The sequence below is a fragment of the Poeciliopsis prolifica genome, unplaced genomic scaffold, assembly GCF_027474105.1.
Source record: "Poeciliopsis prolifica strain line A6 unplaced genomic scaffold, Auburn_PproV2 SCAFFOLD039, whole genome shotgun sequence".
Lineage (NCBI taxonomy): Eukaryota > Metazoa > Chordata > Actinopteri > Cyprinodontiformes > Poeciliidae > Poeciliopsis > Poeciliopsis prolifica.
The window spans coordinates 270,074-296,398 of record NW_026562414.1 but is presented as its reverse complement, the minus strand read 5'-3'; the positions used below and the strand labels follow the sequence as shown (position 1 = coordinate 296,398).

At 37.7% G+C, this 26,325-nt stretch overlaps 1 protein-coding gene across 3 annotated transcripts in view; it reads left to right on the top strand.

Annotated features, from left to right (window-relative positions):
• LOC129375259 (glutamate receptor ionotropic, kainate 2-like) overlaps positions 1 to 26,325 on the top strand; it is an 82,787-nt gene that overhangs the window by 34,669 nt on the left and 21,793 nt on the right. For all 3 annotated transcript variants that reach the window (XR_008607614.1, XM_055054217.1, XM_055054216.1), the window contains exons 7-11: positions 21,503 to 21,646; positions 22,421 to 22,528; positions 22,656 to 22,769; positions 22,873 to 23,079; positions 25,660 to 25,883. Coding sequence is in view for 2 of the 3 variants with exons in the window: in XM_055054217.1 (XP_054910192.1) it covers positions 21,503 to 21,646; positions 22,421 to 22,528; positions 22,656 to 22,769; positions 22,873 to 23,079; positions 25,660 to 25,883 (797 nt within the window). In the remaining variant the exon portion in view is untranslated. The remainder of the gene's footprint in view (positions 1 to 21,502; positions 21,647 to 22,420; positions 22,529 to 22,655; positions 22,770 to 22,872; positions 23,080 to 25,659; positions 25,884 to 26,325) is intronic.

Sequence of the window (26,325 nt, the reverse complement as noted above, 5' to 3'; positions counted from 1 at the left end):
TTTTAAAATGGTATTAAAACAGAAAAATGGGAAGGCAAGATTATAACAATTGGTGCAAAATTTTTGGTTGAAGGATGAGGTGTATGGTGCATTCAATTTTAACTCAAAATACAGAATTGTCGAATTATAAGTTGGAAGTTCAGATTTGATTTTCTTCCTACATCCCAGAAGTCCTAAGTTAGTAGTCAATGTGACTTTATCTTGGGTTTGTGTTGTCTGCTTCAGTTTAAACTTATAGTTCATAACCTTTTAATGCAAATTTAAAAACGTAAAAAAATAATTATAAAAAGAATTACAATTGATGCATTAAGCTTTTGTTATCATGTGATTAATATTTGTTTTGTATGCATTATAAGGACAGCACAATTAAAAAACATTTTATTAGTGTCTTTACTTCCATATAAACATTTTGTTCATGAAATCTTAAAAAGAAAGTATAAAAATGTTTGACATCTGTTATTGAGGTAACAGATTTTGGACAAATTGTACTAAAAAACTAGATGTCTCAAAGATACTTATTTACATTAAAAAAATATGCACTTTCCATTATAGAGTTAACATACACTAAACAGCAGTTCACATCTGATGGTTACTGTTTGAGGCAAATATAATTTTTTTTAACAATCTTTTACCTGGGGCTTATCAGCTCCGTGTTATAGGTAATTAGCAATTTATTTCTGTTGTAAGGGGTCGGTGCCAGAATTTCTTCTATTTATTATTAAAGGAGTACTTGTGCCACAGTTTGAGAACCTTAAGTAGCCTTACCTAAGCTAATTCCATGACATGATTGAATGAAGATAATTGAGGATGAATTTAAAGGTAAAGTCCTTCTAAGGATATGATAAATGCATAGTTGAGTAACATTTCTACAAGACATATAGTTTTTACCTTTTGTGTTGCACAGTTTTCTTTATTTAGCAAGCAGAGTTTCTGATATTTATGCTGGAGCACTTTGGCTGAAGAATCCAACGTTAATGGCGTCATTAAATTAAATAGAGGGTGCACTGCAGCAGCCATTGTGTGACCCTGCGTCCCCCTGAACCTTCCTCCAGGCTTTTATTGCTTTTCCTCTATGCCTTCTTCAACGTTCGTGCTCCGTGCTGGGCTTGGAGCTTGTTTGCACTCGTTGGCCAGGCAACAGTTGTGTAGCAATGGTTACCAAGACAACACTGTACATGTCACCTTGTGATTTCATGAGGGGATTGATTGACTGAGATTGAGAGAGGGGGAGGAGGGGTGTAGCGGAAGGTGATAGAGATTGCAGGCAAAGAGGGCTTTGACGAGAAGAAAGACAAAGAAGAATGGACAAGTGGTGCAATGTGAGGTTTTTGCAACTGGTGAAAGTTGCACGCAATGTTTTCTCACATCACAAGGCATGTGTAAATGGGGGCCAGTGTAAAATCACAGTGACATTCAGTGCCTTTTGCGGGTGAGGCTGAGTTTCGTTTGAGGCAAACATGCATTTTGAGAAGTACAAGCTCGCAGCCAATGACATGCTGTGCACGTTGCCTCCTAAATGTGTTTGAAAAAGAATGTTTCTGACATGTAGAAACGTATGAGGAATCCATCCATCCATTATCTGTTCACGCTGGTCCGTAGTGGGGACGGGAGTTGCTGGTGCCTATCTCCAGCTGCTTTCCGGGCAAGAGGTCGCCAGTCTGTCGCATAAAGAATATGGATACTAATTAGTATAGTTAATTTTTTTTATATACTGAATATGTTGCTGGTCTCAGGATAATTGAACCTTCCTAAAGTGAAATTATAGCTTGTGGAAAGTTGAGCTCTAACAACTAATAAATGCACTGAGAAAAATGCTATGCAAAAGGTTGAGTACCGGTATGCTATTCTCACTTGCCCATAGTTTATCTTCCATTGGTAGCACACTTCTTTTTAACTTGATTGTTGTTGGCTGGGGTGTGGCAATGGCCTGGGGGTCTCTGATGAATGAGTAGGAAGGTGTAAAGGGTATGGCTTGGTGCGATTCTCTTTGAGTTTATATTCAGGTTGTGCCCGTAGTGGTGGGCGGAGTCATTGGGTCTCGGCTTGAATTGCATGGCAGGATACGATGGTGTGGCTGGGTTGTGGGGTATCATCCTCACCCTGTGTATCTGTGTGCTGTTGCTCCTTTGCTTCGCCAACATCCTTCCTGTGTGGGGCTTATAACTGCCCCCGGGCGGTGCTTTGTGTTTGCCTGCTTTGGGTTGTTTGAGCTTTCTAGGGTTGGGCTCACCCGTCCGTTGCTGCCCTTTGGTGCTGTTACAAGACTTCCACTGTTCTCATCATTCTAACAGTGCACCTCCAGGCGACAAATTTGTTCACATACACCACTCAACACATAGCACATTATTTCTAGTTCACCAAGTTGCAACACACAAACACACATGGCAACATGCATACAATTCCAAATGGTTGAAGGTCATACAAATACACGTTACTGTTTTAATTTAATGAAGTCAGTCACGCAATTAAGATACTGTCTTAAGGTAACCTTTTTGTTGAGCAAGTCTGCCCAATTGGTACATGCAGGCAACTATTCTTAATATGGGATGGTATTAGAAAAGCATCTGAGGATTCCATGGACGCTGACAGTCTAGAAAAATGTCTGAGCAGTGGGAGTATTTTTATTGTAAAAATGAGCCTCACCTGTCTGCATTATTAACTGTTACACATATTATTAACTGTTACACATATGGGTTATGAGAGCTAATGAGTTTTGTTGAATGTAAAACTATGAATATAAATATACCTGCCATGCTTGAAAATAATGGTTCATCTTGAGCACCACTGTTTTGTAGCCCTGCAACGAGGTTTCTAGTTCAAAAAATATAGGAGCTCCAGCTGTATCATCTCACACCTCAAAACCATGAAAGTTTTCTTAAAATTGTCTTAGGAGAGGGCGTGCGCAGAGCACGTTTGTTCTTATGGTGGACTGATTGGTTGAAATTATGTGCCATTTCTTGTCTTGTGACAGCTGTGCAATGAGCATGAAAAAAGATGGTTTGGAAACTGAAAATTAAATTTTTGATGCAGTTTCTCTTAGGAATTAGTATAATATTTGGGGATGAACTGAACTCCATCATGCAGTGTAATCACCATATAAAGAACAAGCTGATGAAAGTACATTCCTTATTTATCTTCTTGGCCACACACACCCTGGACAATAGGCTGGACTTAGGCATACCCTGCGATCTACTTGGCCATATGCTAATACTTTGGTCCGGCTAGCCTCTGCACACAGGAGGTCATTGAACTGTGACAAAAAAGTGTGTGTGTGTTGGTTCAGGCATGTAACTACTGCAGCAAACCTACTGATGACAGCGAGAAAACCTTGAAGGTACATTTGTGCTCTGCCTCTCAGCTTTGAAAAAATTATATTAAATACAAAGAAAGGCTACATAAAATTCTATAAAGCTTACAAAATGTTGTCCGACTAGTGCATGTCTAATATCAGTTCAAACAAAGCCAATATGCAGGAAAATAACAGAGTTAATACACAAGTAATCACAAATAGGTCAATGCTACATTAAGTTGTTTATTAAAACAGTGCTTACACACATCAGCATGCATGCATAACAGTTCTTAGAAAGAACATCAGAACTGGCTAATATTAGAACTGGCATGTCAACAATAAAAGAAAAATACAATTTATTTGCCGCAAATAGCATGAAGCTAATGGATATATAAATATGCAGCGCTACCACCATGAAAAGAGCTTCCCATCCGAAAATAATTACTTCCTATGAATCTAATGAGATAATTTGATGGGTTGGTTTACTTTAATTTAAATTCTTTAATCCTGATTAAATGAATTAAGAATACACTTACATTTAACTAAGAAAATATGAAATTGATCATCTTCCCCTTTATGAAGCCTTAGGCACAGTTGTTTTCTACCTCTGAATAATTTTACTGATGTCTGCATTTCACTGAGCTGTAATTACCTCCACAGAGAGCTGGATGTTCTCCAGTGTCATCAACACAATTGAAATTTCTGGTGTAATAGCTCATAATAATGACTTTTATTAATAGTAAGTACACATAGCAGGGACCTCTTTTAGCTCTTATGGGGCTATGAGAATCATGTTAGACTTAAAAAGACATAATGAACTGAAAACACAGCAAGCAAATGGGAAAACATGTGCATCCATCAAACATTTAAAGTATTTCATTAGAATATGCAATCAAACTGGTTTAGAAAAAAAACATTGCATTTGTACCAGGTTGCATAATAAAGATAATTTATTTGGATATTTCATTATACAATATAATTGATAGGAAGCCTTTTTTTGGAAAGCTTATACAAATGTTCCTGTCTCTAACGGCCATTTTATATAACTCTTCATGGCAGGGTGTCATATCCCCAGTGGGAAATAAATGGCATATAGAAGTGAACCAGAAGCCACGTTATACAGACTGTAAGCAGGTTTTTCAGTATGCTATTTAGAAGCAGATAAATCCACTTATATTAATGTTCAGACAATACACTCACCAAGACACACTCTTCGTCTGTAGCTGGGGTTTGAGCGTGGTTCATTTCTTTGGGGGTTTAAATGAGGAATGGCGGGAGCAGAGGATGAAAAAGGAAGACAAATAAGGAGGAAGCAGGTTTGCTGGGATATGCTTAGGGGCATAGAGAGAGGGAGGGGGAGAAAACAGACACGTAGCTGCATTAATAAGCACTGCTGGGAGAAGAGTGGATGATACCCACAGTGAGTGCTGGAAGAACCTGCAAGGTGGCAGCTATACACTCCAATTAGGAAGTGTTTATCATGCATGTTTAAATACATGTTTGTGCTGTCCTGCAGGTAAGCCTTAAATATGCTGAACACATGCTGAAAAATGTCTGATTCAGTTCCCAATTTGATTGTGCCCCCAAAGAGGACTTGGCTGTGGATTCTTATAGCAAACAATTCTCTGAAATCTGGCAACTGAAGACACACAAGTCCCCAGACGCTTCATTTAAGCAACATTTCAACCAAATCAGGGCCCTCAGTGAGGGTGTTGAGCCAAATTAGGCAATCCCCAGTCAGTCTAATATTGAACAGAAGATGCAGACAGTGGTTCTGCCTGAAATGAATCACTGCACAGATAAACTTCACACAAAATAGAAATTAAGCACTTGGGAAATCTTTTTATCTGGACAAACTAGTTGCAGTTTCTATCGTGCAGCTTACATAATCGTAACGTCAGAAAAAAATAATAATTCACACAGTAAATTGTACTGAGCAGTAAACTTCTCTATTCTATTTGATGCAATGGTAAAGAGAAGCATTAGCATGAATAAGTGAGGGAAGGTGGGAGTTGAAAAATTTACCACAGTTTTGCGTACTGCTTTAAGAAAACCGATTAAGAAATGTATCAGATGATTCAACAAAAATACTGCTTTCACTGGTACTTCTAAAATCACATCCCTTTTTAAAGTAATATTTTCTCATTATTTTAATTATTATTAATTATATAAGATATTGATTGTTGTTTTAATCCTTCATCACACATGTATAGTTAACATTGACAGACAAGCTAATGGCTAATAAATGAGATATTAACTAGGTCTTTTTTTTAAGTATTTTTTAATAGATATTCAAACCATAAAAACCTGAATTAAAAACTGATATCACCAAATGATCTATTACTAAACAACATTCTTTAATAGCTCACAGCAAATTAAAGATGGCTAGATTTAATACCACAATAGCATACCATAACTAGTGTACATACTATTAGCACCAAGTCATCATAGAGAATAAGTATTTTCTGCTCAGCCGAAAATATATTCAGCATTCTGCTGATCACTAACCTTAAGCCAGATTTGATTTGTTTTTCAAAATAAATCTGATATTGCTCCCAAGGATCACAGGTGAGAGGGATCGCCTTTGGGCCAAACACTACCAATGGGAGTGTTAGTCAGTGAAATATTGCAGACATATTTTTTGAGGTCTCTTAAGCGTTTGCCTTTTAGGAGCCAGAACCTAGCAAGCTAGATGAGGCAATTTATAAGCTATGCTTTCTGCTTTGGTGGCTAGCCTGCAGTAGGCTGTTTATTTTGCTTACAGACTTGGTAAGGCTTAATTTATGCCCCACAGTCCACTCAATCATGGCTTTGCAAATCCTGTCAGATATAAATTTTGTCATCAGTATCGACTTACTATGGCTGCTATGACTCTCCACAGACATTTGCAGAAATCTCTGGATTTCTACGACTGAAATATCAATGTCCCCGTCAATGAACACAGTCAAAGTGTGGCGCTAATTAATCGGCAGATAAAGACAAGGATTATAGTTATAACAAACTGTAAACAAGCAAATTGTAGTTTCATTTAAGAGACAGTTCTTGGCAAGTTGCTGTTTTGTTTTCAGAGTGACTTAAAATAACACAGAGCTTTAATGATGTATTTGCTACATTAGAGATGGAGCGAACAAAATGAGTTCTGCACAGGTTCACAGGTTGATTGCGTCAATCACAGCAGTGTGATCTGCCTCCCTCTGATCCCACTTGGCAGTGAGAAGAGGCTTTTAAAGACAGTGACTAGGAACAGCAGATACTCGATGCCCTGTGCCGGGCATCACCAGCTGGGCTTGGCACAGCATCAACATTATTAGCACCACTGCTGTCTTGGTCCATAGAAGCTATTTGTGAGTGGGTGAAAACAGACGTGGGGGAGAAAAGGAATTTATAATGAAGATTTGTCATCCTTTTTCGTTTTGCATCGTTTTTACTTCATTGCAGATTACTGCAGTGGTTCGTCCATTTTTTTTTTCTTTGACAATGCAGTTACATCCCCTAATATTAAATATGGAAAAGAAAAATAATTCAGTGTAACAGAAATGGATCAAAAAGACAGGACAAAGTCAAACAGATTCTCAAACAGTAATATCTACAATATATGGATGCCTACCCACATATTCATGAAGACCACACTTTCCTCGACAGTGATGAAAGCAAGAACCTGCTGATGTTATAGAGCAATAAAAGCCTTTGCATTCAGGGACTACAACCATCATCAGATCAGTATTGTACAATCATTCCCTAGAGGTTAATGGTGCTGGCAGTAGGAGATGAGTGTTATATGTTCACCCTTGGACTTGGGGATATTGGATGGCCTTAGGAACCTGTGGCATATTATCGTTTCCAGGGTGGATAGACTGACCCTTATCATTTATATTTAGGTTAGGAGCTTAAAGCACATATCTGTGGTAGACATTTAATTATACAGTAATGGTCAAAATAAAGAATACCCTTGTAATTGTAGAGATAATTAAGAAGCTGACCATTACTAGTTTCTAAGATTATTTAAATCTAATGAAAGTGTATAAAACAAACCACAGATCCTTCCAGCTATTTTTTTTCACACAAACATAAAGCCATAGTGTAGAGGTTATCAAAAATTATGTATTCCCAAGCAACATTAGTCGTATGAAGCAGGTAAAACTAGAAATAGAAAGCTGCAATAATAAATGTGATTTTTATAGGAGGGCCAACCCACATCATAGTGCATTACAGCAACTGAATTTGAGTTCAGAATTATAAACAAATAAGAGCTATAGCAAGGTTTTTGCAAAACTAAGAATGCACAAGTATACATATTCTTTAGTTTCTAAATATAACTTACAAGTCACAAACTGTTTTATGAAATGTGTAATAAGTGTAGATTATTTCTGTCAAAGTTGACTAGAAAGAAGATTGTATTTATAGTCGTTAAAGATAACTCTGAGTTGGTCCAAATGGCAAAAAACCCAAACAACAAAATTTTCACTTTTACCAAATTTTAAGAATGACAAAATATTTCTACATACTTCAATTAACAACAGAGAACATCGGGGAAGAAAAATAAGGAAGAAACTGCTTTTGAGTCACCTTTAATTGCTGTTGTAATCTGATATGAGATTATAGTGTCATGTCTTTTTGGGAACTATATTTGGTCCACAGCAAGTGTAGCTTCCTCACTTTTATCTGTCTGGTTCTGCCAAAAGAAAATGTCTAGAAACATAGCGGTTTGACCTGGAAGGTCACGGTCTTTGCACTGCCTCATGTTTGCACTGGTCCCCTCTTTTGGACATCTCAACCGAATTATAAGCAATTCAAAAGACCGTCTTGAAGAAGGAGTTTGACTCGATTGGGCCCCATTTCTTGTTTTTGTGTATTGACTAGTCACTCAGTCATGGCCTATCTCTCTGGCTCTCTGTCCCATTCATCACTTTTGTGCCACTGACTCACTTCTCAGAAGCACACAATCGTCAGAGAGTTATTGTGAAACGTCTACATAGATAATTGTTAGGAAAGTAATGTTTTTCAAAACATTCTGTTTACTTTTTCAGAGTAAGCCATTTCTTAATATAAGTAAGACTCACCATCTAGAACAGTAGGCCTAAGGTCTGAGACAGGCACTCCATCTAAACGGAAAAATAAACGATTTGTTGAGGTTTAATAGTGTTGAGTTTCACAGGAAACACTAAAATGTAATGCGGATCTGAAATGTACAACATATTTTAAACATTGTAGAATGATAAAGACTGCTTTAGGAGAATCTTACGAGCTCAGTCTGTGGAAATAAGAGATGATATCGTGAAATGTTTACAACTGTGTAAACATTAGTATGCTCAAGGTCAGGTGTTGTTCATTTCTTGATGATACAGCAAATTAATTAACAACTGATGACCTTTTAGTTAAGTGTCACTGCCAAGCTAAGAAGCTGGTGCAAACATCATTGTTATTCATAACTAATAGTTAGGCTGTACTCTTACAGCCTTTACAAATCAGTACCATCATATGTTGATATTGACTTATGGAATGCTATGCAAGAAAGTGTTGTGAGCTTTAAATATACCTGAAAATATAGGGGGGGGGTTATATCTTCATTTTTTTTAATTTTATTATAAAACAATTTATATCTTAATATAAACAGAGTAATTGAAATAAAATGCCTTGAAGATATATTGTTCCATTATTTAGTTTCTGTATTGGAAAACTTTCTTAGCATAGACTTGAATTCAGATTGAGAATTTTCCTTCCAAACTCTGGTAAAAATGTTCAATCTTTGGCTGAAACGCTGATGTAATTAAGACTGCCTATAATGTTTACTCAAGGAATTAGGTTGGGACTCCCTCCACAGATCCCACACTCCTCCCCCACTGTCTTCTCTGTTGCCTCCTGTTCTCTGGCCACGAGAGCTCACCAGATGGCAAGTGAGATTCAAAGAACTGTTTAGCCATTCAGCAAACCCTCCTTTCCTATTTCACTACTTTGTAGAGTTTATGTCCTACTCCTCCTTGTAAGAAATGATGGGTTTAAAACCTATGTGACTCACCATTTCATCACAGGCGACATCCTGGCCTGTTTATTGCCAAGGGAAGATCAAATCTGCAAAAGTCTTTTGAGCTACATTTGTCTGAAGATTGATTGGAAACGATGACGGGCTATCATGTAAAATGGCTACTTAATCAGATGTATGTTGGCGAGGGTGGCATTTATTGGAGAGGACGCTGAACTGGACTGCGCTGCCAGCTGCATGCTGCTGCCTGAGGGGTCATGTGGGACACCACAGCTCTGAGCAATCACAGCCTCTTTTGTCAGACCTAATAAAATAGTTAGGCACTGCAATGTATTTGATGTTTGTTGTGTGCAATCACAGTTTGAGATATTTTTAACCATGCAGCCGAGTGGCTTGGCTCGAGGGACGGCTGAAGCAGTCTGTCACTTAGTCTACCACATTGTGGTTGTAAATAAAATGGATTTGCATATACAGACGCCACAGCATTAAATGTATTTCTTACCCCGATTACCTGATTTTTTTTTTTTAATTTTTTTTTTTTATGGCATGACACATTCACACTAAATCAAAGCTTCATAAAAATTCAAACTCAGACAAAAGGAGGAAAACCATTTGAACTTAGAACCTATATAGTTTATTTGTGTCTATGTCAGTGCTGCCATGGTATCAAGTGCTGCAGAAGCCTGTTAATCACCCATTTCTTCAGGCCCGGTGAGCGGTAGAAGGGAAACACCTAAAGCATTCAGGGCAGTGGTCCCTCAGGACCAGGACTGAGAAACACTGTGCTGTGTGAATAGTTTTCTCCCAATTTCAAGGTCTGTTATAGAGGTTAACACTATTTGTTCTTCTTTAATAAAATGTCAGCGCAATTTTTGACAGCAAGGCAAGAAAGGGACAGTGTTCGGGGAGGACTATTCCAAATTACTTAATTCTTTCTGGGCTGCAGTGTTGTTGTTGGTGGATGGAGGTTTCAATTTTCCGTTGGTGTTTCCTTCTTGCAGTCAGTGGGGGTCAAAATTATACTGTATAATTTCGATGGTGTTAGGTTGGAGCTCTGTGGGACGGGTCAGCCAGCAGCGACTCCCGAAACTCTGCAGGGTTTCCAATAAGGGCTGCCTCCAAATCTGGCGAGGGTCTCTCTCCACAATTGAACTAAAGACAACCTCTGCCTCCACTTCTGTAAACATATGCACGCAAGAACATGCTGAAACCATGCACACGCATATTATCGATAAATGGGTGCACACACGACACATTTACATGCATACAATTATATGCAGAGACTACTTCCTGGCTTTTCTTTTATTACTCTGCGGGTTTTTGGTTTTTGTCACTGCTATTGTTATGATTTCTCAAGCTCCATCAGCCATCTTTATCCAATTTTAATTCTCGTAGCCTGGCCACCTCTTTGCTCGAATCAGATACAATCTGATGAACCACTGAGTCACTTCAGTAAATTTAATTATATAACAGGATTAATATTTCACTTTCTCATTTGCATAGCAAAAATTACTAATGCTGCAAAGCAACGAGTACCCCTATGTTTTTCAAAGCTACAGGGCAGCACACACACACACACACACACAAATATGAACAACCAGTGATCAAAGAAGTTATTCTCCAAAAAAAAGGTAATTTCAGTAAAGTTAGAGCACATTTCTATAATCAAAATTGAGGTTTCACCGCTCACTTAGTTTTTGTTGACTGTACCGTATTACTCAGTCAGTCTATGTGGACGTACATCTAAGAGCTTTTTCTCCCACTGGACCTTTTAATGCTAAAAAAAAATCTGCTTTATGGTCTTTGATCCCTCATTAAAAAGAGGTTAAATCTACAGTGAAGCCATGAATAAGCTGCCAGATAAATCCATCTACTATTCTGATGAATCTATAACCAAGAAGTGTGAAAATCTTTATTAAATGTTGCTGAACTCCTCTGGTGCTGCAGCATGTGGAAGTGGCACTATAAAAACGTTTACATTTCTACACGGAAAGAAAAGTGAAGGAGGAACGACAAATCCTGCCATTTATCCTCCACTTTGAGCAATGCTGGCGCACAGTTCTGTGAAATACTGTGGAGAGCAGCTGGCGAAGGCAGAGAATCAACAAAAGGGATGTAAGGCTGATGGGAGGAGGAACCCCAGTAGAACACATTGAGCAAAGATGCAAAGATAGACAGAGTTGGAAAAGTCAGGAAGGAAGAGAGTGAGAGGAAGAGAGAAGAGAGAGAAAAATGGCTGAATCTCACTCCAGGGCTTTTTTTTTTTTTTCCACTGAAGTGATCTGACACCGCCTGTTCTCCATTTTCCACTAGGAGACCTAAGACAGATATAAAATGACCCATAAATCACATATGTCTCTTCTCAGTGTTTTTCAGCCTTCGTTTTTTTCATTGTCCTTCTTAGACTTTGTCAATGCAGACTCAGTTTTCTTATTCAAGGTCTTTGGCACCAGATTTATGGCAGCAATCCAAGTCTGTGCAAACTTTTCAGACACAAAAAAAGCAAGCAAAGATGATTTCAAAATCACATTAAACACCATAAAAATAGCTTTTTCTAAATCAGTTTATGGTATTTTGGAAAGGATAAACTTGAGTCATATCAGCATCATTTTATGACCATTAGTGTTTTCACCGACAGAAACGGCATCCTTAAAAAACCCCACTAGTTAATTTCAGATTTTATTTGCTCAGTATAAACTGAAATATGAGAGCCTTATACTAAATAGCTCATTTATAAGCAGTAAAATCAACATGGCTATTACAGGATTTTTTGCTATGTTTTTAATTACTCCGCAAGGCTAATGACTCCACATACATAATATTTATTATATAATAGCAATGTTACAGCTTCTTTGCTCATTTTGCTGCCTCAGACTGATACGCCTCCACCATTATGTGATAAATACATTCTAAGGTTGTGGATAAATTTATTTTGTTGTATCTAGTACTTATCAGAAATGGCAATAGCGGCGTCTATTAGCATAAATATAGTTTTATTTGTTTATGCAAGACAAAAAAAATAAATAAAAAACCAGCAGGGGAAGTATCATCTGTGTAATTGCTGAAATATATCAAGAGCTTATCCCTAAACTGTTTTTGTAAGTTCACTGAATAAAATGAAGGCTCTCCAAGAAAACCATAGAGGGAAAAGCAGTATTGAGTAATGCGGTGGACTTGAAATTAAATGCATTTGTAATTTATGCTAAGTGTGATATTGGTTGAGATGCTGTCAGGCAAAAACTTTTATGAAGGCTTTTCATATAAGGCCCATTTAAATTGGATGGTATTTATTTGATTACAAACCCAACACAGCAAAACGCAGCACAAACTGCATGAGTTTGGTGGCACATTATTCTGTAAATTATTCTACATACAATGTACAACAAGAAGGAAAATATGTTTACCTGTATCAAAAGCATGTGCCAAGATTCACATGAAGTACATATTTAAACAATTAAAAAAAAAACATTAGTGACAATAATAAGCATGGCAAAAAAATAATAGATCAGTAAATGGTGCTTTAAGATGATGAATTAAGAAATAAATATTCTAATCATTTTTCTTCAAAATATAAAATTGATAATGTTCACAAAGCTGTTCTGTTTAATTACATAAAAATATTTAAATGATTAATTAAAAATCAAGAAATTAAACCTTAAATATAGCTGATGGAGAAGAGCAACATACTGTACTGCAAATTATAGATGCCTTTGCTTTCATAATGGTTTCTGGTGGCACTTGTATGCAGTGGAACCCAGTTGATTCACCGGGTTGAATAAAAACAAAAGTTTATTATTGTATTTATTTAAATGAATTATATATATCATATAAATTTTTGTAATCATCTACTAATCTGAAAAAGAGTAATTTTATAAAGCAATTTTTAAACTATAAGGAAACTGGAGTGACTGTGCAATAAATAAGTTTTTTTTGTCATTTTAGTCAGCTAAAACATGTTTTGAAGAAAAAATGTAATTATCAATGTTTGCAGCATGATATTTGGTGGTCTTCATGTAAGAAGCCTACAGGATCTTTTGCTGTACATCAGTTTATTATAATGATTTTTTTTAATGTTTAAAACAATATTTGAGAAAAAAAATACTGATTAGGTATTGTGTAAAAGAAGGGGCACTCAAGCATTTAAGCCAAACATTTTTTGGATCACGCGCCCTGAGTGACTCTTTGTGGTATTACATTTTGAGGCACCTTTGCTTTGGCTCGACTTGTCGAATCCAGTGACGACGCTCCATCATCCCAACACTTCATTCTCTGTTTCAGTGTCTGTCTCAGTCCGACTCATACATGTTGAAATGAGGGGGCCGTCTGAGCCATACCATCTGTTTACGTACTCTTTGTTTATCCTGCAGTTAACGCTAGAGCAGTTATTTATGACTCTGTCTGTACGTCTATCGCCATCATGCTGAATGAATAAGAGCGCAATCAGACACCTCCCTAAGCTGTATTTCATCTCATCCTTGTTATTGCAGATAATAACGTAACAGCTGGCTTCTGATTTGCCTTTGGACAGGCAGATATTGGTCTTTGTGGTTTTATCAAACAAATCAGTATTAGCCAAATGAATATATTTCTTCAAAATTGTCACTCCTGGTAATGAGATTGGGAACATAATAAATCTTCATCCTCACTGAGTTCACTTTAATTTATTAACTTTACTTCCAATTGCCTTCCTGGTCAGCAGTGATAAAGTCTAGATATTTCTCACTGGTGTCCATTATGAGCAGACTTTAACCTTGGCATGTTACTATTAAAATGTCTGGCCACTTTTTTTGCACTCATGATAAATATAAATGTAAGAGGAGGACATTAAATAATTCCATTCTGTAAAAATGGTAAGTCCTTAGAATTTAAGTTAAAAAAAAAAGTGGGGAAAAAAATTCTCTATAAATAATCCAATTTTCTAGTGTCACAATTTTTTGAACCACCAAAAATTTTTGTTAAGAATAGCGTTACTACATAAAAGCTCTTCAGATGACAGGAAGAAAAAAAAAAAAAAAAAAAAATATATATATATATATATATATATATATATATATATATATATATATATATATATATATATATATATATATATATATATAATTACAGAGCCATGCAAAATCAGGAAAAAGGAGCATGAGAAACTGGAGAAATACCAGGGCCTCAGGGAGGAACTGGAGAGGGCCTGGAAGTGGTGCCTGTGGTCATCGGGGCCCTCGGGGCAGTCACCCCCAAACTGGAGCAGTGGCTACAACAGATCCCAGGAACAACATCAGACATCTCAGTCCAGAAATGTGCAGTCCTTGGCACAGCCAAGATACTGCGCAGGAACCCTCAAGCTCCCAGCCTCTGGTAGAGGACCCGAGCTCAGAGGATAAGAACCACCCGCGGTGGGTGAGAAGGGAATTTTTATATATATATATATATATATATATATATATATATATATATATATATATATATATATACATACATATATACATATATATATATATATATATATATATATATATATATATATATATATATATATATATATATATATAGCTTTCTTGGTGTGGCATATTTCCCCCCTGAATAAATGCACTAAAAGACTTGATTTTTCAAAAATAATTGGTGTGAGATTATGCTATTTTAATAAAAACTGAATTCATTTTGAGGCTTTTAACATACCATTGCCAGGGGTGAAAATAAATGTGTGTGTTGCTTCCTTTACATGTTTGCTGAAATATTTTGCCTCCTGAACATGAAAAAAAGACATTATTTTTCACTGCAATACTTTTACTGTGCGCTCGATGAAGCAGCACAAATCCATACAAACTCCGGAATGAAATGAATAATTACCTCCCTCTTCAATCAAATCATCAAACCCCATGGGTCCGTATGTGATCTGAGGGTAGAGCGACTTCAGTTCCACTAAAACAAAGACTTTCTCTCTCTCCCGCTGACTCTGTGACTCTGTTGCTGATGGCAGCGCTGCTAGGATTTTTGTTGCGTTTTATTTTTTTGTGGTAAACGCCTCGGCTTGCCAGTTCATGTGTTGCTGCAGCTTGCCTGTGCCTTGTAGCTGCAGCCCGGTGATGCATGGTGAATAATAGGCTCATGCTAATTACATTAGCATTAATCATATGTATATGATATGTATGAACAGTGAAATTCCATTACACATCAGTGCCAGCAGTACAGGCCCCACCACCGGGCCAGGTATTTGAGTGTGTTTGTTTATTATGTAGAGGAAAGCCTGGAAGAGGACAGCTGTCTGGAAGGAGGAAAGAGGAGAGAGGGAGATGTCGCTTTTCAGGGTGCTGCATTATCATATGGAAATGTGCGCAGATGGAGAAGTGGTGTGAATACTTATGCTGCAGAAATGAAAATATCTGTGTAAACACACAGAGACACTGGCATACAAGATCTCCCTGCAGTAGAGAGGGGCTCACCTGTTCTAAATGAGGAAACGGCAAGCAATAACAACAAATGAGGTACGCTGATGGGAAGCTTGCAAGTTGGGGGCTCGTCACTGTGTCTTGGAGTGATCATGTTTTTTTCAAGCGTTTGCACGGTGCATACACATCTTGCTAATTGGTTTTTGCACGTGAGTATTTGCATGCCTCTCACGTATTGCTTTTATGAGAGGGAGAAAATGCAAAGAAGAACAAAGGAATAAGGGGAAAGAGGGAAAGTGAGTTGTTACAGGAAGGAAATGACTTCAGGACTGGTATATTTACTGAGCCAAGAGACATTTTGCAAATCCAGATGGCAGGGACTCGAGGAGGATGTCGAAAGGTGGGGAGAGACAGGAGACGAGGATGCGAAGGTTCTGGGTATCTTCTTTGAGGCCTTTTCTCTTTTCTGAGTGTCCCGAAGGTGCAAAATTGATTCCACTTAAAGCACTTAAAATGCCCCAGAGGATCTTTGCTTGGCTCTGTAATAAATATCAAGATAGCTCTTGAATTGTTTTTAAATTGAATGCAATCTGCCAAAGCGGTGAGCCATCATTTCATCTTTTTTTCTCCCTTGATCTTCACTTCCACTTGATGCCAGCCTCTTTTTGTTTCCAGCAAATAGGGATTTGCAAGCGATTGTTCGGCTCCAAAGTGGGGAAAAAAGATCCCTGCCTTAAAAATAATTGAAAACCAATGCTCAAATTTGATGTATCACAGCCATGTGATGTTAAAACATGGGGGGGCGTAGAACAATTTCTAGGAAGAGAGAAGCCAGAATGAGTAGAAGAAAATAAAAGACTGAATTAAATTGGTCAAACAAAGAGGCCCATGGTGGAATCGGTGGATTATTTTGGCAAACACAGTTGCTTTCAGATCTGTATTTATACTGTGGCACAGCCAATATCCCATCTGCAAATAAAAGGATGCATCTGATCAATTTTTATGTGACCGTAAACAAAGCTCTGTCTTCTACAGTGTGCAGATAAAACATTTTTACACTGCTGCTAACAAACTGTTGTGGTTGCACTTTATGAGCCATTTCCAGAGTGCTTTTAAACATATGACTCCTCGCAAAGTTCCTAACGGAAGTTCCTCAAATTCTTTTTTTTTTTTTTTTTTTTTGTGGGTATGCCTAGATTCATTTCATGCCATCTTTTCAAACAGTGCATTGAGTGTCATTATGAGAGGGATTACTTGTGATGATCTTCATCTCCACGCAGCCAATAAATTTTACTGGGAAATGTGAAGCTTTTCTCTCTTTTTTTTTTTTTTTTTTCTTTTTTTTAAGCTGTTGGCTTTCTTGGTGTGCTGTTTTTTTGTTCTTTTCATTTTGTACAAAAAGTGTTTGCAACCTCAAATGACTAACAATGCTCCTCTATACAATATATTCAGAAATGTTAAGCACGTTTTTATCATATTAGAAAATGTGTTACATTAATTAGTATCACCACTAAATTTTCTTTAAACATAATGTAGATCTGTTCACATTCTTTATTTCATACCACCCCTGACTTTTTAAGCAGAGACACTAGACGTGAGCTCCACAGGATGCAGTAGGGGTATTTATGCATCATGCATATTGCACTTCGTCTCACAGATTGGGATCAATCCTTTTGGCAGTCTGCCAAATAGATTTTTGGGACCAGACTGCTACTGTCAAGAAAACATGCTGCCTTTAAAAATATTCAGTAAAGCCAAGATGATAATACATTTGGATTGTAGTGATATATGCATTTGTACTGATGTCACCCGGGGGTACATGCTGTCAGATAATGAATAAATTAGCTACACCCCCCATCTAGGAGAGGAGAAAATGAGTAGATGAAGATGCCATCCAAAGCTGTCCACAGTGACAACCTGCAGAAGGCTGAACACTCAGAAGCTTGTTTTTAATCATCAGTGCACAAAAGTTTCAGGCAGAAGCAGCTGGGAGCAAGCAAAGGGTACGGCCAGCAAAGGGTACGGCAAGCTCTCGCGTCATGTATTATTGCATTTTGAAACATCCAATATTCTCCAAAGGTGTGTTTGATGTGTTCTGTGAAACTGAAATCACCAGATTCCAAGTCAGAAAAATACAAATAGAATGGCGACTGAAGTCAAAATTTTGACACAGGATGTTGGAAATCCTGGAGACACTTACTGTACAGTTCAGTATCCAGCATGGCTGCCACACATGTGAAATGTCAGAATTCCAGAAATTCAATTTGGACTTTTAATTGTTTGTACCAAAATAACCCAGAATCATGCAATGTATTTTGCTTTAGCGTGTTATTTTATTCAAACCTTCACAATCGAGCGAGATCTACACTGTCTTATTATTTTGTTAGCATCAATTAACATTACAGCAAATAAATCCCATTGCAAAGAAGATTGATGAGAAAACAGACCTCAATTTTCCAATGTGGCTGTCAGGTTCTGTTTTGTGAACCTTTATCATGGAATCATGAGTGAACCAGGAACGTTAGTGGAAATAAATTATGCCTAAATAAAATATGTTGGCACATGTTTTCTTTCAGACTTAGGTGATTATTTTGACATTTAGACTTCTTTTAGGCTGTTGAGGTAAAGTTGCTCTTCAACAGTCAAAGAGCACATCAGACTGAATGTCTGGTATTTAATAAAAGCAATTATGCAAATATACTTTAGTAATGTTGGATAAAGTTTCCATCATGTCAACTTAAAATACTTGTCTTTATTTAAACCTTTCTTTTTAATATTATTTTAAAATGCTATGATTGATGCATGTACGTGTTTGAGTAGGTTTAAAAAACACAAATTTTTTTCATAGGATGTCTTTTCATTTTTTCACATGACTGTATGTGTACTGTACAGTATACATACTGAGCAAACAGCACCTGAACAACATCAGTACTATTCACCCTATACCATAGTGGTTTCACTGTTATGATTCAGTGATTTGTATCACTTCCTTGCCCCATAATTAGTTTTTCTGCTATTTTTGTAGAATAAAAAAACAGCATTAAATTTCAGCAAATGTCTCATCTAAGTAAGCGAAAAATAAAATAAAAAAGAGTATTATGATAGGAACACCAAAAGTGATTTTATTTTTATCACAGAGACGACGAAAATCAAAGTCATTTATTTTCCTGTTTTTTATATGAGGACTCATTTAGACAGTAGAGTAAAGAACTTCATAGAGAAGGAAAAAAAGCAGCGCAGAAGTTAAAGTTGGTCTTTTAAGCTTTCATAAAATGAATTGTCAGCCTGCTGTCACATATCAAGGCTGCGCTTAAAGCCATCCAGCTGGATTTCAGACTCAGGCATATTTCAGAATCAAAAGTAAACTAAATATAAACTTCCAGGCTGAACTTTCAGACTGTATCTGTTTTTCTGTCAAACAAGCTGTCAGATATTTATTCCCAGAAGTACTTTTTTTTCTTCCTCCTGAATAAATTTAGAGCCAGGTTGATTAACTGAAAATTCAGGGCATACAGTTGACGGCAGTCGAAAGCGAAATTAAACTATTGCTGAAAGGAGAAAATCAAGATTGTGGCTAACAAAAGCAAAAGAGACAGGCAAAAGAATTAATTATATTCATTAAATTTGTAAAATAAATAGACTGACGGGGAAACATGTACTTTTCTAATAGCATGTGAATATTACTGTCTTTATCTTTACAGACATTTAGCTCTGGGACATACACACACGCGCACACACACATCCACACACGGATATAATTTAATCCACCAACTTGACTTTAAATAACTCGGTAATTGAAAGATAACTCCATAACAAACTTCCCTATTAGTTGAGAAAATATTATTTGGAGACTGCGTGTTAAGCTCCCCTTTATCCAATAAATAGAGCATTGAAATCACAGACTGTTTTCATAATCAACTTTTGTCATGATCACCACATTGACACACTGCTCACTGACACAAGAAGGAAGCAGACATTTCCCCTAGCCCTTCTCTTCCTCTCCAAAGCAGTGGTGGATTGAGCAGTCCAGAGATTTCTACCATTATTTGCTGCCCTTTACATCAGCAGCTACCACCTCTAAAAGCAGAAGGGAGGAAAAAATCCATCTTCTTTTTTTTTTTCTATGCTCGAATGTAATCAAATTATCATTGTCTCAAGCTGTTCTGTGCAAGAGTGATTTCTGTAATTACCCTGTAACCATTATTAAGGCTTGAAAAAGCTGTATAGAGTATAATTTTGCCCTGCTGGAAGCCTTCATATATCCCTTTTCTGCTCCATGTAAAAATAGATCCCACAGGGAACCAACATGAGATGAGCTGCAACCCTGCTCACCATCTCTGACAGGAAAGACAAATACTGAATAGTTGTAGTCCTTGGAGGAATTTTTCATATCACCTTGCAAGTTAGTCATCAAGGAATTGTCAAATATGATCTGTGCAGTGTATTTCAGCCTGCGTGGGGCCATGTGAAAAGGACCTGAACTGACCTGACTAGAGTAAATGCGGAGTGTCTCAAACTGAGTGGACAGATCGCATGCAGGGAACTCGTGTGTATGTGCCTGCTGAAGCAGTTAAGAGAAATCCCAGCATGTCAGAGTAGGCTAGAGAATTTACAGGTTTTATGACTTATTTCCAGAGTTATGTAGAAGCTCTGGTGGACAAGTCAAGTTGCAATTGCAAGCGTCATGCACTTTAGTGGGATTTAGAACAAAATGGTACATGATTGTGAAGCAAAACAGGAACAGTAGATGTTCAAATGTGTTACAAATAAAAAAGTTGAAAACTGTGTGGTGCATCTGGATTCAGTCACGCTAAATTACTTTCAGTATAAATACAGATGTTCTCTTACAGACTCAGAGGTTTGTGGAAGAGCTGTAAAGATTCACTGTTCAGATGGGAGAATCTATTGATAGGAAACTACAAATCAGACTTTTATGAATAAGTGATGAGACGAAAGCTATTGCTGAAAGACAGGCGTAAAAAGGATTTTAAGAAAGTTTGCCATAAGCCATGAGGTGGGTACAGCAGACATGAGAAAAAGGGTTCTCTAGTCAGATGAAACCGGAGGTAAACTTTTTGATCTATATGTTAGTCATAATATGTGGTGGACATCAACAGAACAGTCAGTCCAAGCACATGATCCCCACTGTGAAACTTATTAGTGGCTGCATCCTGGTATGGAGAATACAATGGGAACATTGAGTTTAAACACAGAGCAATCCTCCAGGACAGAGCTATTACTGAAAGATGTGCAGCTGAAAATAGTCCTTCAAAGAGAAGATTCAGGATGGCTGGAATCAATGCACAATGCAGCTTACATGGTTTTATTTGTAAAAACATGTATTCTTTTTCTTCAGCTATGTATTATTTTGTGTTGCTCTATTGCAAGAAATGTAATCATGTAATTGCGTTATGTAATCCAGTGTGCATCCCAGGCATTTTATTTTTCATTTATGTACCTGCATGCAGAGTGAGCCTGTCAAAAATGGTCTTGTCTCCACTGGTGGCGGGTTTCTGTGGAAAATAGGCACACCCATCAGCCCCCATTAGTCTTTACACTGACAGGCCCGCCTTCCACTGAAAGACTCTGTCTAGCAGGGGTTTCTGATTGCCTCAGACACTGGTCGGATATTTTTACTAACAGGCTAAGACACAGTGCCATTTGTTCAGGGCATTTACTGCTGGTGATAATCCTGATTTAAGTTCCCTGCAAGTGAAGAGAGACACAGAAGACTTTAAATAGTTTCTTATGTTCCTTCCGCGAGTGATGGAACGAGGAGAAGGAAGGTCATTCAGATGGAGGTGTCAACAGGTCTTGTAAAAATGTCTGATAATGTTACCTTCTTGTTTGCAGACGGACGCAGCTCTGATGTACGACGCAGTGCATGTGGTGGCGGTGGCAGTGCAGCAGTCGCAGCAAATCACCGTCAGCTCTCTGCAGTGTAATCGCCACAAGCCGTGGCGCTTTGGAGGTCGTTTCATAAACCTTATCAAAGAGGTAAAAACGGCCATCACTTTCAGATGGGCTGGACTTTGGAGCTCACCCTTTGTTGCATGCTTTTGCTTTGTGCTTTGTTATTCTTCACTTAACAATTTCAGGGTTGTTTTCTATCAAAAGCATTTTGTCTTGTTGTCCCTTGTGGTGATCATCATAATCAAATGGACATAAACATCTCCAACAATTCCCAACCTTCACATTCTCTGCAATCTTTTTGAAAATGGAATCCAAAGAAAACAGTGCTTTACTCACAATAACAATTATTTTAGGGATGTTTCATTCTCTTTGCCCCTGCATTTTCTGTGTGCTTATCTCCTCCTGTGTTTTTATCAAAGCATTGCTGTCTCCTTAACTCTGGTCAGGGTCAGCCATTTGCTTTGTTCTACAAAGCTCTTTCATTCTGCGAATGGTATCATTGCAGGTAATTTTCACAATGAGCCATTGTTGTGCAGCCAGTGCTTCTACCACCACAACAACCTCCCACCCCCCGCATCCTCACCTCATCCTGCTTCTCCCGTCGCTCTCAACGCCCGTCTGTTCCTCCAAACAGCTTTGATGTTAAACTTCAAGCCCAATGAACCACATGCATAATGAACTCTTACCTGTCAAACCTGTCTCTGTTCTTGCTGCTTTGTTTCTTGTTATGATGAAGGGAGAACCAGCTGGAATTAGAAATTAGTAGAGAAAAATGTTAAGTTTAGAAGAAAGAATGATTTTTTTTCTTGAGAAAGGCTATTGTAAAGCTGTGAGACATCAGTATATTTCTGCTTCCAGGCTCACTGGGATGGTTTGACGGGACGTGTTCTATTCAACAAGACCAATGGGCTCAGAACAGATTTTGATCTAGACGTCATCAGCCTGAAGGAGGAAGGGCTGGAAAAGGTGTGTCCTTAATTGCTGCTGTTGATGCTGAGTGATTTCTAATGTTTTAGCTACAAACAATATTTTGCTCTTACTGCTTTGAAGGCACAAAAGGTGATGTGAACTTGACACTAAACTGTTTGTACAGATTGGAACGTGGGATCCTCCCAGCGGTCTAAATATGACAGAGACTCACAAAAGCAAGACATCCAACATCACTGACTCCCTGGCAAACAAATCCCTGCGTGTATCCACCATTCTGGTAGACGGGAGAAAACACACAAGCACTGCACACTTACAGTAAAGAAATATGTCGGCTGAAAAAGCCCCTCTGATTTCTACACCAGCATGTGTTTTCTTGACAGGAGGAGCCGTATGTGATGTTCAAGAAATCGGACAAGCCTCTATATGGGAATGACCGCTTTGAGGGGTACTGTATTGACTTGTTGAGGGAACTCTCCGGTATCCTCGGGTTTCGCTACGAGGTGCGATTAGTGGAAGATGGGAAGTATGGTTCATTGGACGAGGGTACAGGCCAGTGGAACGGCATGGTGCGGGAGCTCATGGACCATGTGAGTCAACATTCTCATAGGCAATGTGCATGCGTATTTCTGCTAAAGGCACAGGTGTCTGTTGTTGCCCCTTCTCTGAAACTTGAGCTCATCTTTTCTAAAAACCTCATTTGTAAACACAGCATGTCTTCAAAATGAGATGACACTTCAGTCCTATTGTTTTTATTTGTATTCCTTGTGTGCTATGAATAACTGTAAAACAAACTTAGAAACTCAGACAGCTTTAGTGAATAAATGACTAAATCAATTAACAATAAATACACATCACCTTAGCTCTTTCAAAACCACAGAATTGTAAACTCAGCTATTCTGAAGTGTCAGGTTTCATTACTCATAATTTTCACTTACCAGCCATTTCATTAAGTCCACTTGCTGATACAAATTTGGACCATTATTTTCCTTTGAGAATTACTTTCATGCTTTGTTTCATAGATTCAACAAGGTTTATGGAACTCTTAAGAGATTCCGGCCCTCATTGGCATGACAGCATCGCACAGTTGCCGTAGATCTGTTAGCTGCACATCCATTATGCAACTCTTCTGTTTCTGTACATCCCAAAAGTGCTCTGTTTGATTGAGATCTAGTGACTGTGGAGATCACTGGAGCACGGGGATCTTATTGTCATGTTCAAGAATTCAAGATTTGTGAGACGATGCATTATCCTACTGGAAACAGCCATGAAACAGTCATACAGGGTTGGACATGGTCAGCATTATTACTCTAGTAGGCTTTTGAACTTAAAAAGTATTAAGTTCGTATTAAGTGGCTAAAAGGCAACTTTTTCCAATACACCACTGTAATGTCATGTCATCTGAATGCTGCAGCTGAAATCAAGACTTGTCAGACCAGACAACAGCCTGTGTCTATTTCTTAGCCTCAGTTTCTACTTGTTAGCTGACAGGAGAGGCACCCAGTGTTGTCTTCTCCTACTATAGCTCACATTAAAAAAGGCATGTTTGACAACATAACTGACAACACAACATAACTGTTGCTGGATATTTATCTTTTTGAGATTATTGTCTGTAAATCTGAAAGACAGTTGTGTGTGAAAATCCCAGTAATTCAGCACCTTCTGAAAACCTAAGAACAAACAGCAATGCCCCATTTGAAGTCACTTAATTTTCCCTGGTTCCCATTGTGAAACTCTATAGTTCATAAAGTAATTTTCCTCACGTCTAGATACCTAAATAGAGTTGCTCCCTTGTGATTGACTAATTTGTTAATTTAACAATGGTATAAACGATGTGGCCAATAAGTATATAGTTAAGTTTAAATCATTTAAGTCATTAACGGCATACTTATAGATTATTTACAGTAGGCAGAATCAAGTCTTTGGAGAATTTACATCTAGACTTTGATATTCTAAAACAATTAAAATTTTAAAGCAATTTAAATCAGTAAACTGTATTAATATGTACATTTTATTAAATCTCAAAGCCAATTATAAACAAAGTCAAGATGAGACATCCTAAATGCCTAAAACCACTGTGTTTGAGTAAAACAAAGCCCTATAGTTGTACTAATTACAAAGTTATTGGGGCTAATCTTTACACAAAGAGACCCAGATTGTGGCTATATGAAAATAACCCTTTCAATTCAAAATATCTAAAAACATATTCCATCATTGCTGGAATACACTTGTTAAGGTGTATTTTTTTACACTTTAACAATAGCCATACATGTACAGAGAGTATCATGGGAATTAAGTCTTGTCTACTGTTGGTATAAACTATTGGAATAATTTGAGTAGATTTTAAAAATACCCCGCAATGCTTGTACAAAATACAACCTCAGATAATTATTTTTATTATCTGAGCAATGATAGCCATGAGGAGAAGAAATCAGTGCCAAGCACAACATCAAAGAACGTCTTGAGTAAGAACTCAAACTAAATGGGATACACACAGCTGCTGTACAAAATTAAATAATTCTAGGAAGGATTATGTAAAAATACTCAGACACAAGTGCTAAGCAGGAGCCCAAGGGTCTAATGTTATGTTCGGAGGGGACACAAGGTTAATTTGTCACACATTAATCTACAGCAAAGACTGTTGCGTCTGTGACTCACCTTTGGCTCAACATAAGAAGGCTTAGACGTAATACCTGTAATTTCCAGAAAATCTCTGTTTAGCTGAAGCACTGTTAATGCCAGTTTATTATTATTTTTCCTTCATTGGTTATTTTCTTCTTCATTGTAATTTGAAAAATCTAACTGATGGAAATCAGTCATTATTTATGTAATTACATTAATAATCATTTATTATTTACTTGGTTATTTGTTAGTTGGCTGGCTGCTTTGAGAGTTATTGTTGTTTGATGAATGACCTAAATTTTGGTCGGTTTGTTTGATTAGTTGGTTGATTGTTCTGGTGCCAGCTTGTCCATCCAGTTGACTGATTGCACTGTTGATTTTTTTCCTTGCCTGTTGATTGGCTGGTCTAAGGGGCTCTTGGTTGGTTGATCAATTGGGCAGTTATTCAGTTGGTCATTAGATTGATTGTTCTATTGTTTGTCTGTCTTTATCTATTATGCATAATGTGTTTTTCCTGCAAAAAAGCTAATTCTACTTTCTGATTGCAGAAAGCAGACCTTGCTGTTGCTCCGCTGGCCATCACCTACGTCAGGGAGAAGGTCATTGACTTCTCAAAGCCCTTCATGACTCTGGGGATAAGTATCCTATACCGCAAGCCCAACGGCACCAATCCGGGGGTCTTCTCTTTCCTCAACCCGCTCTCACCGGATATCTGGATGTATATTCTGCTGGCTTGCTTGGGTGTCAGTTGTGTGCTGTTTGTCATAGCCAGGTAACATGTCAATCCCTCCGATTTTATCCCTCCTACCAATTTTCTTCCTGTCAACCTGTCCGGCTTTTATTCTGACATACAGGTGTTACATTGTCCTGGGACAGGAAACTGCCTATTTTGATCTGTAGTTATGATAAAAAATATTTGAGGACAAATTATTTGCCTTAAATATACTAAGACCTACACTAGTGTGGTCTGTGAATGGAGCTTGTCATACAAGGTGCCTTTCCACAAACACTACTACTGCGAATGCAGCTGCCATATCTCCTGATCAAGGGTAAGAAATGTGTGGAGGACGGTTCTTACTCTATCTTGATGAACCTCTCACACTTAAATTCCTGATGCATAGCTGTGATGTGTGTTAACCCTAGGGCTCTTCTCCTTTCATCCTGAGAGGTTTGGGTTTAATGCATATCTCAGTAAATGTTACTGGCAAAATGAT